Below are 19694 nucleotides of genomic sequence, written 5' to 3' on the forward strand. Positions count from 1 at the left end.
AACTTGCCAGTTTTAGTACTAAGTTTGGTGAACTGAACAATTTAAGTATAATCTATTTAAGTCCTAAGTTTGGTGAACTCAACAATTTAGGTATAATCTACTTAAGTACTAATTTTGGTGAACTCAACAATTTAGGTATAATCTACTTAAGTACTAATTTTGGTGAACTGAACAATTTAAGTATAATCTACTTAAGTACTAATTTTGGTGAACTCAACAATTTAGGTATAATCTACTTAAGTACTAATTTTGGTGAACTGAACAATTTAAGTATAATCTACTTAAGTACTAATTTTGGTGAACTGAACAATTTAAGTATAATCTATTTAAGTCCTAAGTTTGGTGAACTCAACAATTTAAGTATAATCTACAAAACCGGCAAGTTAAATAAACCTAAATATGCAAGTTTTGTGCGACTCCATTACTCAATTAAATTGAGGCAACGAGTTTACTTAATTAATTTAGTTTAGTCAACTTATTAGGGTTTTCAGTGTAGGGTTGTAAAAAATATTTCTTGTACTCTCCCATTCACTGCACCCAAAGTTTACCCAACTACGACGACTGAGAAAAGCCTGTAAATGTGAAAAGGATCCATTTCATTCAAGTTCTGGAACATCACGATTAAATAATTACGCTCTTTGTTGACAAGAGCATGTCATGCGATGAATATTCATTACTAATACTGACCGAACCATCAATACTTGGGATAGATCACACGCTTTATCCTGCCGTCTGCTTTGTTCTTGTCCAGCCATTTCCCACAGATAAAGATGGTGGTGACTCCGTTGGCTGTGTTGGTGATCTCGATCCTGCTGAGGAGCCAGCCGGGGCTGAGTCCAGAGTTATCGTGCTCCACTTGCACCCGCAGCAGGTCACCCATGTCCAGCAGCTCCAGGATGAAGCGGTTGGTTTGTCCGCGCTCAAACAGATTCAGGAATTTCTTGCAGAGCTGCCTGCGACCCGAGTCTCCATTGCTGCCGAATATGGTGATAAAAACATTGGCGTCGGTGCCCGCGCCCTTCTCATCGCCAGTGATCACGATGGCCTCGTATTTTACCGGTACAAGGCTTTGGGCCTTGCTGATGAAGCTCTCAATGAATTTGGTGCACTCGAAGGTCTGGAACTCGTCTCGCTTTGAGGAAAGAGAGATGGGGGCGTCACAGCGGAAGATATACCTTAAAGAAACAAGAAAAAGATGTGATTTTGGGATGCTGAAAATTTCAGAATGGTGAAAAGCACGAATTTATTAGCCACACTATACAAAGGGATTAGTTCATTCATTCATTTTCCTTCAGCTTAGTCCCTTATTTATCAGGGATCGGAATGAACAGCCAGCTAGTCCAGCATGTGTTTTACGCAAGCAGCAACCTTCTGCTGTCCCTCGCGGAGCAAACACGGAAGTACCTGAAACTCCAATTCACCAAAATTCCACTAGTCGTGGCTCCATATAGAGCAAATTTCTCTAGCCACTGTTAGAATGGCCAACTTTACAGCAGAAAAAAAAGGTGTTTACAGCCTGGTACAAAGAACGATTTTGGTTCATATAGCTAATATTACTCTTCATGACAACTGTGAGGGGGGTGAATGTTTTTAAAACTCATCCATTTCCTTTATATTAGGTTTTATTAAGTCTGCATAATTAAGGGCGTGGCCACTTGATTGACAGCTAGTTCTCGTTGGTCACCGTCACTTCACCACAGCTGATTCCAGCTGATTAGCTGCTGAACTCGGCATATTCATCGTATTTTTGTGTTGTTTTATGTGGCTTTACACAGTCAGTTGCCTTTTAGAATTATTTCTTACAATAAGCAAATGATATGGCATGCTGTGTGCACTTAATTGTGCTCACAAACTATCCTCCGTTTCCCAGGTGAGAGAAATTATATAGTTATAGTTATAAATCCATCTCCTTTAGACCTATAATGCACTCCAGAATCTGACAGATTGATTAGCTGTAGGTTCTAGATCAGTCATCTGAAGCGTTGTCATACAGTGTTATGCCTGGATTTCATAAATAGTCTTGCATTTGCTAACACAGACTATATCTGAAGTGTTTGGATGTAATTCGCATTTTTCTCCTGTAGAAAAACATCATAAGAACAATGCTTAGTGGCTCAATGTATATGTAATGTACACCACCAAGCACATGTGGTCAGAACACAAACGAGTCGCAGGTAATGAAGTATTAAGCGTTTCTCCCAAAGTAAAGCCAGTCTAAGCAAAATGGTAGCAGGTGTCTGTAGCTCCGCCTCTTTGCCCTTGTTTGGTATCCCCCAGTCGGTGTGATGAAGCGTGAACAAAATGACACCTTTTGGCCACACCTACTGGTAGCTTCTTTTGGGTTCTTCAGAAACCTATGGGTGCATCACGGATACTACATCCATATCTTTTACAGCACAAGCACAAACAACATATTACTGGCTGTAGTTCAATTAATATTTGTCAAAAAGTTTCTGAATTCCATAGACATCAGTGATCTAATGATTTGCCTTAATCTGAATACAATAATATGATTAAGGTGCTTACATGAGTTTCTTTTTGAATGTTCCCGTTTTACATGTTTTAGTACAGAGTTCGATTAATGTCATTATGTCACCATTCCATGCTAGTTTCGTACAACAACAGTTCGCGTTCGTCATGGCACCATATGTGATACTGGCCATTTCGTTTTTAATTTAGCTACAAACAGACTAAATTCTCAAGCAACAGGCCACCTCTGCCATTTCGTTCACTAACTTTTCATTCATACCCCCGTGTCAGTCACTTCAAAGTCAAAGAACTTCTTAGGGCGCACTCTCACTATGCTATCCGAACGGTGCTCAGGCCTGTTTCCCGGATCGATTGAGAAGTGTGAGTGCTCTGAATCGGGCTCAGGCGCGGTTCAGTTGGCTTGCTCTGGCCCAGTTGGAAGAGGTGTGCCAGAATGCGGTTCACTCGGGCTCAGGCGCGGTACGCTTGTAGTGTGAGTGCAAAGCCCGCCCAAAACTGAAGATGAGAGGTGACTTTTAAGGGACTGTTTCATGTGTTTATTAATCATTCTTACTGTTCAATGAACGCAAACTGCCATAAATTAATAAAGATGCAAACACCTCACTGCACGACAGCTACAGCACGAGGGCTTTATGATTGCGTCAAAGTAGCTGATCTGTTCTGCGAAAGACAAGACAAGAGACAAGAGGGGGGACAAGCGTGCTTCGGCCCAGTTCAAGGCAAATGTACATTGTGTGAGTATGCCCTTAATGTCCATTTCTCCAGAATTCTCAGCATAGTCCATTTCCCGCTCGCACCAAAAATGTGTTTTCTTGCTTGAAACCACTTTCATTTGTTTAAAATGAATGTTTCATTTGTTTGTTTTCATTTGTTTTGCCTTGTGCATAAAGTCGCTAACTATAGCGAAAAGTCCCACAAAACTTAATAGTTTGATTGACTTGTCTTAATTTAATTTCTGTTTAGTTCTATTATGACTTTAGTCTGATTAAAACCATCAAAAAACGCTGTTTACATGATAGACTCCTTATCAGAGTTTTGTCTTAATCGTGATAAAATCAGAGTATTGGTGTCCATGTAAACATTCTCACTTATACCAGTGGTCACTTACTTATTGCCAAGTTCCTTCTCCGTGACAATGACCTCATCCACAAACCAGGAGGCTTCAACTTTGACCTTCTTGCCATCTTTAGGGATGTGTCCCAGACAGATACTAGCAATGTCTCCCAGCTCCTTTGAGGAGAACTCAAAACGGTCCGTATTGCCTCTGGAAAAAACCCCAAAACCAAGCAACACAATGCATTTTAACCAATGGAAAAACAAATACCAACTGAGCACCAAAAATACACTCACCGTAAAAAGCGCTTCTTTTTAGCTGAGTTCTCCAACACGAACTCTTTGGAGCGTCCCTTCTTGCCTTCTAGAACAATCCAGGCGTTCTCTTTGGTTTCTGCATCATCCATGTCTGCTGTCGTGACCAGGATCTCATATTCTGCAGGAGAACACACAGGGTTGTTGAAGTGAAGTGTCACAAAATAATTTCAAGAGAAGCATGTGATATGATTGATCATGGCTGGTCTCAATCATTAATAAACCAATCAGATTATTCCAAACTCACAATAAATAGCTTGTCTCGCCTTTCTTCCTACGTTTTTTTTTGAAGAATCCCTCCATCCACCCCATCTCCCCCTTTTCCTCCTTTATCAGGAGGAGCTCTCAAGAACTACCTGAACTTGCAGTGATTTCCACACATAGACTTTACTTGGGCGGGCCACCCAGGTATATTAACAGCCACCCAAGTATATTTGGTGGTGACGCATGAATACTATTATTTTCATCCTTTTATACTTTTTTGTTTCCGTCCAAGAAAGCCAAACATTCCCGATCGATTAACCAGTGGAAAATCTTCTCTCGCTCTGCACGTTTCCTACAGCTGGTTCTGTGTGCGTGAGAAGCGTCAACACTCATGTGCTGTGTAAACCCACAGAGACGTGCCTTTTGTGCCAAAATGCGTCTGACCGTAGTTTCTGAATCTCCTAAAATATCCGGGACTCAAGTTTTACTTTCGCATTCTAAAACGCACTGCCGCAAGAGAAACATTGAAAGATTAATCATTTAATAAACGACTCTGATAAAATTTTACTATATACTAAAAATATACTGGCTGCAAAATATTTGTACACCATTAGAAATGGCTAATCAACTAATTTGCCTCATTTAAATAATTTACACTTTTTATTCTAGTAATTATTATAATTTTGAGCAATAATGTCTAGTTTTATTCCATTTTTCTGCTATTTCTCATTTGCTGTATTCAATCATTCATTCATTTTCTTTTCAGCTTAGTCCCTTTATTAATCCGGGGTCGCCACAGTGGAATGAACCGCCAACTCATCCAGCACACGTTTTACGCAGCGGATGCCCTTCCAGCCGCAACCCATATCTGGGAAATATCCACACACACTCATTCACACTCATACACTACGGGCAATTTACCGTACCCAATTCACCTGTATCACATGTCTTTGGACTGTGGGGGAAACCAGAGCACCCGGAGGAAACCCACGCGAACGTAGGGAGAACATGCAAACTCCACACAGAAACACTGACACAGCCGAGGCTCGAACCAGCGACATTCTTGCAGTGAGGCGACATCACTACCCTTCTGCGCCACTGCGTCGCCACAGGCTCTAACCAGCGACCTTCTTGCTGTGAGGCGACAGCACTACCTACTGCGCCTACATATAAAATGCTTTGGCAATACTGTAAATGTCATGCCAATAAAGCAACTTTAGAGAGACAAAGAGAGCAGCCTTTACCTGTCAGTGGGTGCACATGGCTCCTAAATAGCATAAAAGTAACAGAAATAATGTATTTCTTTTATTTCAACAGCCTTTTTAAATAACTTTAACCCACTGAAAAGATAAGGTGTATAACAGTGTCATAATAAATAAAAATATAATTAAAAATCACATTCTTTTTTGTTTGTCGCATGTAGTTGACAATTTATGTGCTGTGAGTAAAAGATGGCTACCACCGCAAGTATATTTCAAACCTGTGGGAAGCACTGTCTTGTACCCCCTTACATGCTTATTGACCAGGCAGGAGCCCTGGACTCAATTATCTCCGAGCTCAGGGTTCTCTCCTGGGACAGCATGCCAAACCTGCTATTCATATCAAGCAATATCTAACTGTGAACTCTTAATATGCTGTAAATGCTGTACACATTACATGCAAAAGTCAGATTGATTGATTTTTAAAGGGGACCTATTTTGCCCCTTTTTACAAGATGTCAAATAAGTCTCTGATGTCCCTAGAGGGTGTGTGTGTGAAGTTACAGCTCAAAATACCACACAAATAATGTTTTATAACTCTTTGAAACTGACCCTCTTACGGTTTAACCCAAATTGGGCCAACCCTATTGGTGGCTGTCACTTTAAATTCAAATGAGATTGTACTCTTTTCAAAAGAGGGCGGAGCTACAAATGCCTATGTGTCAGCACAATGGCAGATTCAAGATTCAAAAACAAGACTAACATCCTATGCTAATGAGGGAGAAATTGTCACTAGTGGGCGGGGCTTTCCCCTCTGAGACACTGCAAAGGGAGAATGTCAATCAAAGTGTTTCTGCAGACTGTTTTCATCAAGTGTGATTATACAAAAATAAAATTAATACATTTTTATGATTAGAAGCTGGTTATGTTCACAGACTGTTGCCACATAACTATGTTTAAACCCCTTATGAAAGTGATTTTTGCATAATAGGTCCCCTTTATTGAACAATCAATGCTACTTATGGAGGGACAGGCAAGAGTATGTGAGTCTCACTGGTTTTTTCATCAAAATCCACCCCATCATTGTTGGCACAGGCCAGCTCTCTCATAATCTGTCCGTCATCCTCGTTCTTGGCGAGCCAGCGGTCACACTGGAAGCGAAACTTCTTCCCCAAGATGTCATCATGAACGTCCACATACTCCAGGTGCCAACCAGGAGCCGGTCCTATCAACACATACACTTTAACAAGGTTAATCCAATCATCATTTATTTCACAAGCTATGTTTCCATCCAATGATGCGACATAGATAAAGAGTTGAAGTCAAAATTATTCGCCAAAACTATTCCTGTGAAATTTTTGTTTCTTTTCAAATAATTCTCAAATGATGTTTACAAGCGCATGGAATTGTTCACAGTATTTTCCATAATATTTTTTCTTATGGTGAAAGTCTTCCTTGTTATATTTCAACTAGAATAAAAGCAGTTTTTTTATAAAATAATTAAAAAAAACATTTTAGGTGGTTCATTCCGCTATGGCTACTCCAGATTAATAAAGGGACTAAGCCGAAAAGAAAATGAATGAATGAATGGATGAATGAATGGATGAATGAATGAATGCATGAATTAATGAATGAATGGATGAATGAATGGATGAATGAATGAATGAATGAATGAATGGATGGATGAATGAATGAATGGATGAATGAATGAATGAATGGATGAATTAATGAATGAATGAATGAAAAAACATTAATTATTAGCCCGTTTAAGTAATATTTTTTAATGTCTACAGAATAAACCATTGTTATACAATGACTTGCCTAATTATCCTATTAGCATGCCTGTCAACATTGGGATGTGAAAATAAAAATAAAACAAAACAATTAAAAATTCCCCAAATTACTAAATCTGATTCACTGGAGCTGTTTCACTGAAAATAACCAGTTGAAACAGTCAGTAATATGCTTTTATTATTACATTATTATTAATTATTATAATTCACAAAGGATAGAATGGCATACATTAGAAAAAGCTGCAAATTAAATAAAGTTTAGCCTATTAAAATTAATAACGATTATAAAGAAATTAAATCAAGTAATCAAATCTCATTATCCTTGTTGGGAAAAAGGAATATATTTTTTATTATTTTTGTCTCTTTTCTTTTCATTAAACAATTATTTGTATCAGTCATTTAAAGATCATATATTAACTGAAGATTTTCTCGAGTTTGATGTTTTGCATATTAATGAAGCATTTTTGCAGAAGTCGATAGAGCTGATAGAGATGAACAGGCCTGATTGTCTAAAATTAACTAGTGCTGGGCAGCTAGAAACTTCCTGTCAGCAGTATCTTTAACACAGAATATGTGCAGTTGAGAAAGGCTTAGACTTTTTAATGTTGTGCAGAGAATTCTTAGAGAAAGAGGACTTATGTATGGGCTGCAGCCAATGGAGGACTGGAGAATGACTGACGAGTGACGAATTTCATTAAACTCCACCTGTTAATATCAGCTGCCTATATAAGTTGAAGTCAGGAAATGAAAGTTGTTGTGCACCTCCTGAATGTAACTTTTGCATTGCATTGAGGATGACAGAATTCTGTGAATTAAATTATTCATTTGTCTCCAATAAATTATTAAAATTTTTGATGAGAAAACCTTTCCTGACCTTTATTACTGAACACACATGGAATTGATTGAATATTCCAACAACCTTTTCTTCACTATATAATTTAAACAATCTGATTAAAGAGCAGTGACTGAATCTCTCATTTAGATTTTTCATTTGATTACATTAAATAACAGCAGTGCCAATTTAAAAATGCACAGATCTATAATGAAAGCATACGATTGCTTTTCTAACTTTTTAGGCTCATTTAAGACTAAATTTGTTGTATTTAAAAAAAAGACCCACCAAGATCGACATGTTTAAATATAATAATAATAATAATAATAATAATAATAATAATAATAATAATAATAATAATAATAATAATAATTATTATTATTGTTATTATTATTATTATGTCTGTTCAAACACGCACCCAAAACCCAGAGCATCCACGTTCGCTCTGCTTCAAATCGCGTGTACAGAATCCATTTGGGAAATAGCTTCTGTTTATCACAAGGGAGCGCGCGTCTGACAGTCACGCACTGCTACATGAACTGACTGTTTTGGGAATAGCATTGGTGAAGCAACAGCACCTATAATGGAAAGGAAGGGAATCCTGTCGTTTTTATATTTATTTCAAAGTGTTTTCATGCCTTAATAAAATGAAAGCACAAAACAGATTCACATTTAAGAGCAAGGGGCATCCCCTGGTGGTTCAGCGGTATGGGTTACGTATAGGGAGGATCTGCTTTTTAATGTTTATTGCCAACCTTTATAGAAAGATTAAAAATATGGGAGAAATATGGGAAAATACCTTTACGGGATGATAGCAGGATAGAATTGTGGAATACGGGAGAATCCCGGGTAAAACGGTAGGGTTGGCAGTAAAATCGAGATCGGATACGCTGCAGTCCGGAAGTGCGATCGGCACATTAATATAGCAGCATTTTTTTATGACACTGTATAACAATAGTTAACATTTTTACAGTACTATGATGATTGGGTTTAGGGTTGGGGTTGGGGGTAGGCGTTAATAAAATACAAAAAATGGGAAATTTAATAAATAATATAAATAATTCTCGTTACCTTCCGGCAGCAGCCATATGCGATCTAGCAACAACCAGGGTTGACAGGTATGCTAATTATAAATTCAATAATCATCAGTTGAATTACTCAACTATTAAGAAAGAAGTTTTAGCCCTTCTTCTCGCTGTGCAGTATTTTGAGGTTTACATTGGATCTACCTGCATTCCGGTTGCTGTCTTTACAGATCATAATCCGCTTGTATTTTTGTCTAGGGTGTATAATCACAAAATCAACGCCTTATGCGGTGGTCGCTGATTTTGCAGGACTACGACTACAACTACTACAAAAATCTTCCATAAGAAGGGAGCAGAAAACGTGGTGGCAGATGCTCTTTCTCGAGATTAAGTTGTTTGCATTTTTTTTTAAATGCTTGTGTTTATTTATTTATTTATTTGTTTGTTTGTTTGTTTATTTGTTTATTTGTTTATTTATTTGTTTATTTATTTGTTTATTTATTTGTTTATTTATTTGTTTATTTATTTGTTTATTTATTTATTTGTTGTCCTGAGTAACAATCATAAAATGTTTGTTCTTTAGGGTGAGGATGTTACATTCCTGTACATTTCTGTGTTGTGTGATTATAATTTATTTTTTTTGCTAGTCTCTCCCTCTTTTTTTCTCTCTCTCTCTCTCTCTCTCTCTCCTCTCTCTCTCTCTCTCTCTCTCTCTCTCTCTCGCACGCTCTCTCTCTCTCTCTTTGCGCTAGCTCTCTCTTTCTTTCTCTCTCTCTCCCATTTCCATCCATACAGTGGCTCCGATTGGCTACAGCTGCCCAGCTGTTTGCCGTGTCCCCCCTGACGTCACCCCATGGTCTCCAATCCAGCCGCTGCCACCGTGGCATAAAAGTGGTGACAGGACGCTACTCGCGAGGCCCTGAATTTCTGTATTGTGTTGTGTGTCAGTGACATTACAATCCGTTTTCAGTGTGTTACAATTTGTTATGTGTCCATTGTTATTTGTCTGTTTTCCATTTTGTCTACCATCAGTGTTACGCGCATCTCAGGTTGGAGAGTGGGACAGGTAAGAATGTCGCGCGACATATATTGTGCATACGTAGCATTGAATATCACTTTTATTATACACACTAGGTAAGGAGCGTGCTCCACCCACTGTACTTTTATTTTTCTCATACATATAGAGTAGGTTAGGTAGTGTGTAATAGACACAAAGATTTCTTTTCACTAACTGCTATGTTTTTCTTTTGGATATTTAGGGTAGAAGATGGGCCAGTAGATTGTTTTGTTTTATTTATTTCTATTGTTTGGACGCCGCCCGCGTCTCATCTCTCCAACTCTCCCATCTATTTGTTCAAGCATCTTGTGTCCCATTTGTTGTCTGTAATTTTCAATATATTCTTGTAAATATTTATTGTTCTTTCTATATACATGTTTTTGCATTTAATATAATCGCTATTTTTGTAAATAAGCTCACTATATTGCATTTAGTTTGTCTTGGTATTTTGTCCCTCACTTGTTGATATTGTGTGTTTGCTTATGTGTTTCACCCAACATTAAAGTTACTCTCCTTCCCCTTGACTCACCATCTTTAAAATCGTAACAGTTATTAAAGCTATTATGATTAGAAATGTGTTGAAAAAATCTCCCTGTTATTTGGAAAAAAATATGCAGGGGGCTAATAATTCATTCATTCTGGAGGCGTACTCAGTAAAGTGAATGTGTTTTTCATGTGCATTTTCTAAATGTACGTGCATCTTGACGTTTCCTTTAAGCACATTTTTAATGCGATGTTTCAAAATGCTCGTAAAATTTGGTGGATGGGCTTAGAAGGGCGATTCTAAGCGATCTGATTGGCTCACCTGAGTTGTCGTGCCAAATGCGCACTTTCGAGAGCTCGCCCAGGCTGAGGATGTCAGGAAAGCGGAAAACATCTGTCTGTTTGCGCTCAAACTTGTTGGTGTTGTTGCTTTCTTTCAGAGTTAGAGTTCCAGTGTCACCGTTCTCACCAAAAATAATCATCCACACATTAGCATCGGTTCCAGCCGCTAAAAAACAATCAATTAAATAATGTAAATAATGGATGCAATATATATAGATATATTGGAAATGGGGTGCGTGCTCCAGTAGAGCTTTATGTCTAGCAACGCCCCTGAGTAGCAGTGCAATATGGCTGCATATCATCACTGGTGGGACACTAAGGCACTCTGCCTGCAGCCTCTAGCCAACGCACGCCTCTCACTAGTGCTGATTTACAGCCACATCGCACTGCTACTCGTGTGATATTGCTCAGATAGATAGATAAATAGATAGATAGATAGATAGATAGATAGATAGATAGATAGATAGATAGATAGATAGATAGATAGATAGATAGATAGATAGATAGATAGATAGATAGATAGATAGATAGATAGATAGATAGATAGATAGATAGATAGTATTATATTTTGTTAATGAATGTTACAGCATAAGTAGTATTAATTATTCTGAAGTGATAAACTGTAGCATACTTTAGTTTTTTCTACATTAATTTTACAGTATATGTAATTTTTTTTTATATACACCATACTTTATTGGTTAGTTTGGTTATAACTATTGCTGTATTACCTTAGCAACAAAAACACTACAGTATTTACTCCAAAAATAATATAGAATTTGTTTCATGTGTGACGGCAAAGTTGAATTTCCAATCACATGTTAAAATCTGTCTATTACACATAAAGAGTGTTAAGCAGTTGTAGACATTCACCGGTTGCATCGCTGGTCTTCACAGAAACAGTGTATATTGTGAGCTCCACCATTTCCTCGTCGTTTATCACAGCCGGCATCTCGCATATGAGCGTTCGCTTGGGCCCGTATGAGCGAGAAAGCCATTCTTCATACGTGAACGTGGCCACTTCATCCGTCTGCAGGTCATGAAGCTCAATCTGCAGCGCATAGAGACACACATTAATGCAATCAAATGCTTGTTGTGTTATAGTCTAGCCTAGATTTCTCCTTCAAACCTTATCCAGGAACCAGTCGGGTCTGCTTCCAGAAGCATCGATACGCACTCTCATCTTTCTCAAAGGAGCGATATCCTCAATCTCCAGATTAAATGTGTCCACCTGCCCTCGTTCAAACCTGTAAACACACATTAAATGCTGTAGATTATGCATAGAAAATTATTTGAATTATTTAAATCTGTCATTCCACTGGTGATTTTAAGCTGTAGTTACATACTAATTTTACTAATTTTTTATTATTAAAAACTTAATCGTAATAAATCAAATCCCAAAAAAGTTTGTTCTGACACAAAATATTCATGTGTGTATTATGTATATTTATTATCTATATGCAATACACACAGATATATAAAAACAAAACTATGCAAAACTTTGTTTTTGCATATATATTTAAATTGATATATAATTTGTATCATAAACATACAGTATATAGTCTCTATCTTATTATAAATAAACATTTTCTCAAATATAGGCATGTGTGTGTGTGTATTTAAATTTACATAAGCAATATAGTACACAAATATAAATGATGCCAAACATATTTTTATTTTGAATGCAATTATTCGTGATTATCTTTGCCCAGCACTATAAAATCTAAAGAAGCCTCCACCACTGAATAAAAAAATACAAAATAAATGAATTAAAAATCTGGGGGGAAAAGTCAGAATTCTCAATTCTAAAGAGAAAAGTTGATCTCAGTTCTGATCCAAATGACAAAATATTACAGTAATTTATAGTGAATTTATAGTAAATGCAACATATTTTGAACCATACTATAGTTGTGGTTTAGTTGTATACTAGCATATACTAGAATTCCAGATGGATGGGGCAAGCATTACTGCATCCAAAATGGTAAAAAGCCTTGGAGTAACGATTGATGACCAACTAAACTTCTCTGACCACATTTCTAGAACTGCTCGATCTTGCAGATTCGCACTCTATAACATCAGAAAGGTCCGACCCTTCCTATCTGAACATGCAGCTCAACTCATTGTTCAAGCTCTTGTTCTCTCCAAACTGGACTGTTGCAACTCTCTACTAGCCGGGCTTCCAGCTAATCCTATCAAATCTCTTCAGCTGCTTCAGAACGCAGCTGCACGAGTGGTCTTTGATGAACCCAAAAGAGCACATGTCTCTCCGCTACTCACCCATTTGCACTGGCTGCCAGTTGCTGCCCGCATCAAATTCAAAGCTCTAATGTTTGCTTACAAAGCGACCTCTGGCTTTGCTCCTTCTTATCTGCTCTCACTTCTGCAGATTTATGTGCCCTCCAGAAACTTGCGTTCTGTGAATGAACGTCACCTCGTGGTTCCATCCCTAAGAGGGAAGAAATCACTTTCCCGAACTCTCGCATTTAATCTGCCCAGTTGGTGGAATGAACTCCCTAACTGCATCCGAACGGCAGAGTCACTTGCTGTCTTCAAGAAACGACTAAAAACTCAACTATTTAGTCTCCACTTTCCTTCCTAATCTGTAACTGCCTCTCTGGCTATACCACTAACTGTACACTCTCAAAAAAAAAACATTACTAATGCTTTGCTTCTTAAACTTTACACACCTGAAACTTGTCTATAGCGCTTGTTCACTGCTGCTCTTATAGTTGTGTAAATTGCTTCCTTGTCCTCATTTGTAAGTCGCTTTGGATAAAAGCGTCTGCTAAATGACTAAATGTAAATGTAAATTCCAACACTTCATTAATGAATGCTACAGTATACTGTAGTATTAACTGTACACTCATACGCTACGGTCAATTTTGTTTACTCAATTTTACTATCCAGCATTAGACTGTGGGGGAACCAAAGCACAAGGAGGAAACCTCCGCCAACATGGGGAGAACATGCAAACTCCACACAGAAATGCCAACTAGCCCGGCTGGGACTCGAACCAGTGACCTTCTTGCTGTGAGGCAACAGTGCTAATCAATGAGCCACTGTGCTCAGTACATCTGACAGTACATTTGACACATGACAGTACATTTTCTTTGTGTTTTTTTCACTGGCCTATGTACCTGTCCTCTAATTTTGGCAGTAACATTTCCTCTGACGTGCCGTAGACTCCAAACACAGTCATGTAGATCTGTGTGTCTGTGCCTGCGTGCTGAACATCTCCTGTAAACACCGTTACCTCATAGATCACCTAAAAAAAACAAATACATCTTTTATTAAGTACACCTTTATTATAATTCTTCAAAAATTTGAGTTCTCAGCAAATTTGAAACTATTATTCACCATAAACATATTAAACTGAGCAAAAGTGACAGTAAATACATTGATAATGATGATGAATGAATTCTGAAAAAATCTGAAGTGCTACATTTGTTGCAAACATTGATATCATTGACATTTCTTAAGCTACAAAAATCTGCATATTACAATGATTTCTGATGGACTGGATCAAGTGATGTGATGAGGCGGCATCATAGAAATAAATGAAATTTTAAAACATATTCAAAGGTATTTAAAATATTTCACAGTACTACTGCTTTTTTGGCTTTGTTTATGATCAAATAAATGCAGCCTCATTGAGAATCTTCGGAATAGTAGCTTACACTATTGAAATCATATTAATGCCTATTAAAAATAACGTCACACTTTACATTAAGGGATTTAATAGTTAATGTTAACTAATGTATTTATTAACATGAACTAAAAATGAACAACTTTACAGCATTTATTAATCATAGTTCAAACATTTACGAGTGCATTATTAAAAACCTGAATTCTTGCTTGCTAACATTAGTTAATGCACTGTGAGCTAACATGAACAAACAAATAAATAATGCAATAAATATACTGCTGTTTGATTATGTTAGAAAATATAGTTGAAGTCAGAATTTTTACCCTCCTGTATATATATTTTACCCAATTTCCAGAAAGATTTTTTTTCTGACTAATTTATAAACATAATTGTTTAATAACTCATTTCTAATAACTCGTGTCTTTTATTCTTGCCATGATGACAGAAAATAATATTTCACTAGCACACTAGCAGTTGCAGATTGCTGGAGAACTACAATTCTGCAACTGAAATGGACTACAACTCCCATCATCCACCACACACACACACCAGTTCTGAATAACCAATGATTGCACACACACACACACACACACACACACACATACAGCTGAAGCTCATGTAGACTGATTAGTTGGCCTTTGATACACCTCATACACTTTGCTGAGTCTTGTGATCTGTAAGTGAGCATTACCGAAGCGGTTTCCTTGTTCTGTGTGGTTTTGACCTTTGCTTTGTTTGTTTTATGTTGTTTTGCTGCATGTCCTGACCATTTGTCTGCTTTTTCTGACTACACTTTAGATTACCTGCATGCTCCCGTCTCTTCCTGTTTTGACTATTGCCTGATTGACTATTCTGTTTAATAAAGCTGCACGTGGATCCTCACCTCTGTTGTCCCCTACTCATTACAAACATAATATTTTATGAAGATATATTTGAAAAAGACAAAAAAATTCACAGGACATTAACTAACATTAACTAATACAACCGTATTGAAAAGTGTTATCAAAAAGAACTTATAATGGCGTACCTTCTGTGAGATGTTGACCATTTCTGCATCTTGCACATTTAGGATGCGTGCGGTCAGTCCGTCTCCTCTGTCTTTGGCCAACCAACATTTACAGCGAAACACATAGCGCACCGCTTTAGTCGGCACCTCCACGGTCAACTCATCCACCAACCAGCAGCTCTCCGGAGTTGCTCCATCATGACCCAACTAAACAACACAAAACCAGCAAATCTCACATCTACAGTATCTACAGTTCAAGACAAAATCATTAACCCTCTTGTGATATTATTTTTCAAATATTTCACAAGTGCTCTTTAACAGAGAGAAGTTTTTCAACACATTTTTAAACATCATAGTTTTAATAATTTTGCTATTGGCACGAGAAGATAATATTTCACTAGCTATTTTTACTAGTATAGTAAATACTAGTTACTAGTATTCAGATTAAAGTGCAATTTAACCCTGTTGGACCCTTTGCAGTTGCAGTGGATATCATGTTACGGTCATTAGCTGACCAGACTCAATAGCGGGCACTACTGCTATATGTACACTCCACCAGCCATTCACAAAGACTACACATCCCACCATGTTTGAGCCAATTCAGATTCTAATTACCTACTACAGCTGATGTCAATCTGGACACTGACACACACATTCACACACACACCATCCTGCTTCACAATAAAGCTGCGGTCACACTGGGCTTTGTGTGCGAAATTCTGTCGTGCGGCGCTGCGAAAGGGGGCGGGATTAAACAAGATGATTTGACATTAAAAAAAGCGAGTGATTGGTCCATGTTTTAAATTTCTGTCCAGAGAGGGGCTGTTTTGATCCTCGATGGGTCTCATGCAGTCAAGTGATGCGATTTTGCAGGTCAGAGTTCACCGAGCTTGAACTTTGCACTGCAGTAACCTGCGAAACTTGGCGCATGACCCCGCGTTTCCGGTCTGACGCATTCGCGTGCATATGAATGGAAGTCTATGGGAGGAAAAGCCCAGTGTGACCGCAGCTTAAAGCTGCGTTTGGAGCTCCACCTCCATTGTCTGCGCATTCATAACACATCATGTTTTTAAAAAAAATTTTATTAATTTTTCTTTTGGCTGTTGGGGCATTTCACCATATTTAAAGCCTGCTGTCCATGATATTGGAAAACTGTCATCCAATCAAACGGCAGTAAGGCTCTGCTGGTTGTAATTTGAAAAATATCCACTCTCCTGAAGAGAAGCAGAACTCAGATGTCAGAGGCAAGACTACCAAACTCAGAACTCAACATATTCAATGTTTTTATTCACATTTATTAGCATTTATCAATATTTCATAAATTGTATAGAAAAAATAAGGATTGTATTTACAAGTAATGTAAAACAAATCCATTGTTGACTTACTTTAAATGTAGAATTGCTTTAAATGAGGATATACTGTATTTATATATATATATATATATATATATTACTGCACTGTCTGGATTTTGCACTGTCGTTGTATTTGTCTGGAGCCAGCACCTAAGCTTTTCACTCATCACAGCACACAGGCTGCTGATGATGTGACAATAAAAGTGATTTGATCAAATATATATAAATATATATATATATATATATATATATATATATATATATATATATATAAATATAAATATATATATATATATATATATATATATATATATATATATATATATATATAATTATTATATTATTATTATTAATAATCTTTTAAATATTATTAATGGGCTAGAAATCTATTAAATATGTTTACATTTTTATTTTTGTCTCAATTATGGAAGCCTTAAGAATCCAAAAATGCACCTTTTGCATTTTTATAAATCTTAAAATATAATTGTAAAAAAACAATCTAATACTATTGACCTTAGCAGTTTTACATAATTGTAGTTATTTTTTATTCCGGCCAAACAAAAATAAATAGGACTTTCTCCAGAATAAAAATATAATAATAACATAAAATATAAATAATTATTATTTCTTCTTGCTCTGTTAAACAGTACTTGAGAAATATTTGGGAATAAATTAAAACTTCAGAGGAGAGGTAATCATACTACTATTGTCACATTTATCAAAGATTAAACTCACTTCCACTTTCTTGATCTCTCCAACATCAGTCCCGTAACAAGTGAAGTAATCCAGTGCTCCAGGCAGGAATGCGCTTTTCCCATCTAAATCCAGCCAGAGACGCTCCGACCTCTTGTGCATCTTTCCTATAATGATGACGTACACTCTGCTACTCGTACTAGCATCCCGATCCGAACCCGTCGTCACCGAGAAGTGGTAGGGGATCACTACACACACACCCATACACACACACGTTTACCTACCTGTAGCTTTTTAAATGTGAACATTTAAGACTTTTGTCATTTTATTATTTTTTTAGACTTATTAAAGACTTTTATTTTTACATTTAGCTATATAAATATGAGAAACTAAATAAATAACAAATTAATAAATTTAAATATTACAAATAGATATTAGAAACTAAAATCCTCCCAAACAGAAAATTGCATTTGTAAATGAAAAAATTAATGTAAATAAAAACAAATAATTTAAAGTATTTATTTAATGCCATTTGCATCTATTTGACTACCTTAAAAGATTTTGAAGATAAATTTCAAATATTTTGTTAGGGTTATCTTATCTCTGGGTACAAATTGGTCTGCATTTAATATCATTTAGCATGAGGAATAAATAAAAAAATATATAAAATGCAATATTATATATTTTTTAATTTTCTCAATTAGGCAAAAAAATTTTTTAAGCAAACTATCATTAAAAATAGTTAAGTTTTATATAGTGCTAATATTATAATTACCTAGTCAGTCCTAAAACTGAAACTAATATAACAAAAAACTTCCATAAATTTGTATATACTGTAATATAATATATATCTAGGACAGGGATGGGCAAACTCGATCCTGGAGGGCCGGTGTCCTGCATAGTTTTGCACCAACCCTAATCAAACACACCTGCTTGTAGCTTTCTAGTGATCTTGAAGACACTAATTAGGGTGTTCAGGTGTGTTTGATTAGTGTTGGAGCAAAACTCTGCAGGGACACCGGCCCTCCAGGATCGAGTTTGCCCATGCCTGATCTAGGACATAATTGTACAGGTGGTCTCACCGTATAATATCTAAGTATGTGTTTTTACATACGTGATGGTTCCTCCTCATCTTCATCATCCTCTGAAAGTCGTTTCTTTTTCTTGTTCATGTTGCTGTCCAGACTGGTGACTTTTTTAATTGGACAGAAAGCGGTCTCTCGCTCTTCCTCAAAGCCCTGCATGCATGCATACACACATTACATATAGATGAGCGATTCCAGCATTATGCATGTGACATTTGCAGTAAAAACTCAAAACATAAATTCACAGAGAAATATATGTTAATATACTATTGAAACAGCTGTTTATATTTTCCAAAACTACTAACCACAGAGTTATGAGATCAGAAAAATATAAATCTATAAGCGTGTTTTATGTTTTAAATGAGGAAAACAAACATGCGTTATTATGGATGCGATTAAACAGTTAGCGAGTTTACAGTATACAAAATGCTTGATAGAAATTCTGTGAATTAAACTGCGCAACTCATAATAAATAATGCTAATCAAAATGATAAGAGTTGGCTCGCTATAGAATAAAAATTGATTTTATTTTATTGTACGATTAGCATTTATGAAGAAAAAGTTTGGTTATGAATGTTACACCTCTCCGTTATGGATGTGACAGATGTGAAATTGGCACTTGTGTGACTTAAATCAAATATAATTGTGTGAAACATTAACAGAGACATTGAGTTTTTTACAGTACTGTAAAATAACGCTGCACAATATTTCGTTTCAGCATCGATATCGCAATGTACAAATCTGCAGTCACATCGCTGGATATGCGATATGGATATGTCACATATGGTCATGCTGGGATTAAAATAACCTAATCTAATCTATTAGCTTCTAATAGTGTGAAAGATTTTCATTCTGTGTTTTTAAGGCCTGTGGCTAAGCTTTCAAGCTGATTAAAACCATTTGGGCACAAATGATATATAAAAAAATAAAGTTTGCCACTTTACCAAATATTTACATTTGATTATTGCATTTTTGGACCTCAATGCTGTTAGATTTCACCAAAAAGGTGTAGGCCTTATTGGAATAGCTCCATTTCTTCTTCTATACAGTGAATCACCTTTTTGAGGGTCTAAACATGCTTGAAAAGTCACAAAACTTTCACACACACCTGAAGTGGCGAAA

The 19694-nt window shown here is 36.6% G+C and overlaps 1 protein-coding gene across 1 annotated transcript in view; it reads right to left on the reverse strand.

Annotated features, from left to right (window-relative positions):
* Positions 1–692: 692 nt before the first annotated feature.
* Positions 693–19694, reverse strand: part of LOC130214276 (lipoxygenase homology domain-containing protein 1-like) — a 103358-nt gene continuing 84356 nt past the window's right edge. The window contains exons 35-45 of the mRNA XM_056445874.1: positions 18602–18725; positions 17530–17735; positions 15464–15649; positions 13928–14055; positions 11920–12037; positions 11664–11841; positions 10774–10959; positions 6316–6486; positions 3841–3979; positions 3599–3754; positions 693–1175 (exon numbers count right to left, since the gene is read on the reverse strand). Coding sequence (XP_056301849.1) covers positions 695–1175; positions 3599–3754; positions 3841–3979; positions 6316–6486; positions 10774–10959; positions 11664–11841; positions 11920–12037; positions 13928–14055; positions 15464–15649; positions 17530–17735; positions 18602–18725 — 2073 coding nt within the window. The 3' untranslated portion in view covers positions 693–694. The remainder of the gene's footprint in view (positions 1176–3598; positions 3755–3840; positions 3980–6315; positions 6487–10773; positions 10960–11663; positions 11842–11919; positions 12038–13927; positions 14056–15463; positions 15650–17529; positions 17736–18601; positions 18726–19694) is intronic.

Source organism: Danio aesculapii, chromosome 21 (assembly GCF_903798145.1).
Source record: "Danio aesculapii chromosome 21, fDanAes4.1, whole genome shotgun sequence".
Lineage (NCBI taxonomy): Eukaryota > Metazoa > Chordata > Actinopteri > Cypriniformes > Danionidae > Danio > Danio aesculapii.